This window comes from Hordeum vulgare, chromosome 7H, assembly GCF_904849725.1.
Source record: "Hordeum vulgare subsp. vulgare chromosome 7H, MorexV3_pseudomolecules_assembly, whole genome shotgun sequence".
NCBI lineage: Eukaryota > Viridiplantae > Streptophyta > Magnoliopsida > Poales > Poaceae > Hordeum > Hordeum vulgare.
Genome location: NC_058524.1, coordinates 174,906,119 through 174,910,482, shown reverse-complemented (window position 1 = coordinate 174,910,482; position 4,364 = coordinate 174,906,119). Strand labels below are relative to the sequence as shown.

The 4,364-nt window shown below is 45.9% G+C and overlaps 1 protein-coding gene across 3 annotated transcripts; it reads right to left on the bottom strand.

Moving 5' to 3' along the window:
• Positions 1 to 646: 646 nt before the first annotated feature.
• LOC123408276 (ETHYLENE INSENSITIVE 3-like 3 protein) lies at positions 647 to 4,052 on the bottom strand. 3 transcript variants are annotated; one of them, XM_045101422.1, is made up of 3 exons: positions 3,984 to 4,052; positions 1,424 to 3,368; positions 647 to 1,014 (listed from the first exon to the last, which is right to left on the bottom strand). In XM_045101422.1, exon 2 carries the CDS (start codon positions 3,274 to 3,276, stop codon positions 1,429 to 1,431), a length of 1,848 nt encoding a protein of 615 aa, XP_044957357.1. In that variant the 5' UTR covers positions 3,277 to 3,368; positions 3,984 to 4,052; the 3' UTR covers positions 647 to 1,014; positions 1,424 to 1,428. The 3 variants fall into 3 exon arrangements, with proteins under 3 accessions (XP_044957357.1, XP_044957355.1, XP_044957356.1); XM_045101420.1 differs by having other exon boundaries at positions 647 to 992; positions 3,984 to 4,051; XM_045101421.1 differs by lacking the exon at positions 3,984 to 4,052 and adding an exon at positions 3,766 to 3,896 and having other exon boundaries at positions 647 to 992.
• Between the last annotated feature and the right edge of the window lie 312 nt (positions 4,053 to 4,364).

Sequence of the window (4,364 nt, the reverse complement as noted above, 5' to 3'; positions counted from 1 at the left end):
TTTGCTGAATGCTCGTGCTGATTTTTTTAATGAAATTCAGACAATTTGTTCCGTGTCCTTTATTTCCTTGAGCATTGTAATTCTCACGAAAAAAAAAACGAGTGAAGGATCCTTATCGCAGGGCTGTGTAAGGTATCTCTCTTTGTTCTCGTGTGTGGCTTGGGTTGTTGTCTATGACGATGCGCTACAGTTTCTGTGGTCCTCTTTCGCGATTTTCATGCTTAGTCTCGTTCCAAAAATCTTTGTTAACCCCCTCCGGTCTCTGATTGCTGCTTTGTCCTCCAGTAGCCCCCGTCTTTCCATCATCAGATATCTGGTTACCAACTCCCTCCACCCTATCTTCCATCACCACCGCCCCCTAGGATTTGGTGTACTCCGGTCGGAACGCCGGAGGATCGCAAAACCCCAGGGGGAAAACCCGCCAGACGCACCCTATAGAACCCCTATGCCAATTTTAGTGTTAGGACAGTAGGGGGCATGGCAATGCGAGACAAGGCCGAGACAGAATTGGAAGTCACGATGCTGCGACACCGCAGGGCAAAAGCCCAGCCGCATTCCTTCGGCTGAAGATCGTACTCCGTTCTCGTCTCTCCCTGCAGAAAAAGAACCAATACATCATTCTCTACGGTCAGGAACCATGCAGGTCTCCGTCAACGGCAACATTCAGGACGACATCCAAGAGGGCATGACAACCAGGCATGCATCACGATTCATCTTAGCCCCCCACACACAAAAAAAAAAGACAGAAAATTCAGTTCTCTTCATCAGACGCGAAGTTTCTCCAGCTAGCTGCGCAAGATTCTACCAAGCTTTTACGGGCTAACCATGTCCAGCACATGTCAAAGGGGCACTCTACAAATTACAAAAAAAAAAAGGAGAAACAATACATCATTCTCTACTGTGGCCGAATTAGCGCCACATCAACATGTCATGGAACTCCTCGTTGCAGGCCCCGCAAATACCCCTTTTTTCTCCGCGGTGAACTACGCCGGCTGCAATCAACAGAATAAGCACCTGTTACAAAGAGAGCTGAATCGCAACCGAGAGCAAGACATGCATAGACTTAAGACACTGGGAAATAACAGCAGGAGTAATTCTCGCAACTAAGCTCAATTAATTGCGAATTCAGATGAAAAAGAAACAATCTTTCTTTGCTGGCCATCTTTCAGAGATTTTGTAATTTGAACCTAAACCAACCTCACCTCTCACATGTATGGATACATGGATTTTAACTCGATATAATTTCTCTAACCAACCTCACCTCTCGCATGTATGACTATAGGGATTTTAACTAGATATAACTACCCACAGGAAGAGATGAAGCAAGCACTATTACATATATTTTGTGACTGTATTAACAAAAGGTGCATCCAAGTATCCAAAGAACTGAGAAAAATATGAGCTAGGAAAGATAAGGGATTACCTATGTTACGTTCCGAGATATTGCATCAAGTCATCATCATCCAGCAGTTCACCGAGTTCATCGAGGTCAGGGATTGGACTATTAATACCGATGAGGTCTAAAGGCAGCCCATCAAAAGAACTGCCTATAAACTTATCATCAGGGTCAATATAAAAAGCATCGCTCATGATCTGTTGCGTATCACCAGCAGCAGAGGTTGAATTCCCACTACCTGCCATATGATGACTGTAAGAACTGTTCAAACCTCCTGTTCCCATGGCAGGCACATGGTTATCCGTAGATAGTGGCAATGAGTGTTTTGCAGCAGAAGAAGACTGGTAATCATGTGAAGAAGAACTAAAGCCAATAGATCCAAGACCAACGTTTGGTTGAAAAGTATTTCCAGGCCAGGAGTTTGCATAATCATTACTTGCAGAAGCTAATGGCTGGTCGGCCATATAGATGCTGGAAGGAGCAATATTTGCAGCCTGGCTGTAATTATTAACAACAACACCAGGGGGTACAAAGTTCCCTTGAACATCTCCTTGATGTTGTAAAGCTCCTCCATTTGTACTGACATGATTGAAGCTTGTCAACAGGTCAGCAACACAGACCAACTCCATCTGATTGCTATTCATATCAGGAATTGCGCTGCTCAAAACCTCTGGCGTGTTATCATTTCTCTGTGTTCTTTCAACCTCAGACCCATCAACGGAAAACTGTCCGATATGTTTTCTTCGCTTTAGTGGTTTTTTAGTTTCCTTAGTACTAGGCAGCGTTTGAGTAGAGCGTTTATCATGACGTTTTTTGTTCCCACTACTTGAGGCATTCTCTTCTCTGATGTGCACAGCTGGCTGACGAACTCCCACATCGTCTTTGGATATTGTAGACTGAGGAGGCTCCTCCATACAGTCAACATCATACTCATCACAGCTGCTGTATGAACTCCCATTTTTGTCCCCTAGGTCACAATGGTGAGTATCTGATACACCGTTATCAATACTGTGAGCATACTCCTCTCTTTGCAAAACAACCAGCCAAATCAAGCTCTCTTTTGCAGTCATTTTGTCCTGCAAGCACTTTGACTTCCGCACATGATATCTTATCTTATCAAAATGCGGAGACATGTGTTTGATCACAGCCGTCAGCACACCAATCTTCCAAAACTTCTTAAGATCATGAGGTTTTTTGTATGGAGGTGTTTTACCCTTCGGAAGGCCTAAAGCAATCCACCACTCCTCATTCCCTGATGGCCACCACGGGGGCGGAATACCCTTATCCAGTGGGTACTTGCGCTGCTGAGGGCTGCAATGCTGCATCAATGCAGAAAGCAATGAGCCCAGGGTACCATCTTGGAGATCCATCAAGCTATATTGATTGATGGTCCCACTGCTCTGACCATTAACCAACAGAGAGTTCTCAACCTCATATTTTGCAATTGCTGCTGGCCCATTCTTATCAAACTTAACCTTCTCCTTCCACCAAGCTCTAATGTTTTCCGATGCTCCACTGACAGGCTTCCCTTTATCAGGAATGATCCCATAAACAAAACCCTGCGCATTGCATACTTCCATCAACTTGAGCATGTACTTCAAAATCCCATCCTGGGCTCTTGCCATCTTCTTGCGAAGGGCTAGATCAGACAACTTCTTTGGATTAGACTTCTCCAGTTCCGCCTGCTCCAAAGCAAGCCTCTGCTGCTTCTCCTTGATCCTCTTGAGCCTGACCTTATCTTTCCACATTCGCCGGGTCAGCTCCTCAGCCTCAATCTCCTCGTCACTGACATCATTCTCAGAGAGGTTTGGGATGCCATCAACCTCAAAATCTGACACATCACCTAGCTCCTTCGCGATAATAGCTAGGTTATCCATCATCTCTAGTGCTTACTAAACTCAATAACATCACCCTAGTCAACTTGCCGCACTTATTTTCTTTGCACCATCAATCGAAGAAGAATATCTGCAACCTGCAAAATTTCTGATGCGGTCAATATCTGAGAATGCAATGCTAGTCAGCTGAAAAAAGAACAACCATAGAATTATGACCATACAGTGCATCTGACAGAACTGTCAAAGCGACTTATCCCAACTCTATGTTTTTATAAACGGCGCTTTTCTTCTGACCTGATCATAACAAATAATGTGCACTGTGACGAGAACATCCTAGCATGTTACTGCTACAAGATTTCAGCAATTATGAAGACAATTTGTACGGAGCCAACGCCATCATTTTCTCGGTGTGCAAGCCATCACTGGGAGTACATTACAAAAGCCAACCGAGCAATACTACGATTTAAAAAAAAAACATGAGCACAACAAGATCAATCTATGTGAGGGGCATTCGTTCCGAACTTCCAACCCCACCAATCAATACAGAGACGCCGATGATCCGACGACTGTGGTGCGGAAGGCGCGGCAATCTGAATCCCAGGCAAACCCTAGAAAACCGGGCGCAACGAATGGAATCATCATGCGCAACAACCAATCTGTCGCCGACGGATGGGAACGCAAGGATCAATCCCACAAAAAAATCCATCCGGAAAAGAAAAGAAAAAAAAGACAAGCGCGGCGCTTATCCGTACCTCGTCGACGAATGGTCGCCGCGGGATCGGGCGGGGGGGAAGTTTGGGGGGTGGGAGGGGGTCTCGGATTGCTGCTGTCGCCGCCGCAGTTATTTTCCGTTTTTATTCGGGAGACGGGGTGAAGAGACAGAACGGGCCAGAGGAAAGCGGCCGCGGTGGACACAGCTAGGGGAGCACGAAGCGTGACGCAGGGCGTGGCGTCACGGGAGATAATGGTGCTGTTTTTTTATGTTGCGCGAAAAATGGTCGCTCTCATTTTCCGGGATGCTGTGTGTGTGTCTGTGGATGACCCTGTGATGCTGGCTGGGATGTGGCGTGCGCGAGTGTGACTTGTTTTCTTTTTTGAGAGAGAACGAGTGAGACTTGTTGTGGCCGCGCTCT

What these genes read in the sequence shown, in the direction of transcription:
- LOC123408276 (XM_045101422.1), bottom strand. Translation starts at nt 3,276, where the DNA reads ATGATGGATAACCTAGCTATTATCGCGAAGGAGCTAGGTGATGTGTCA.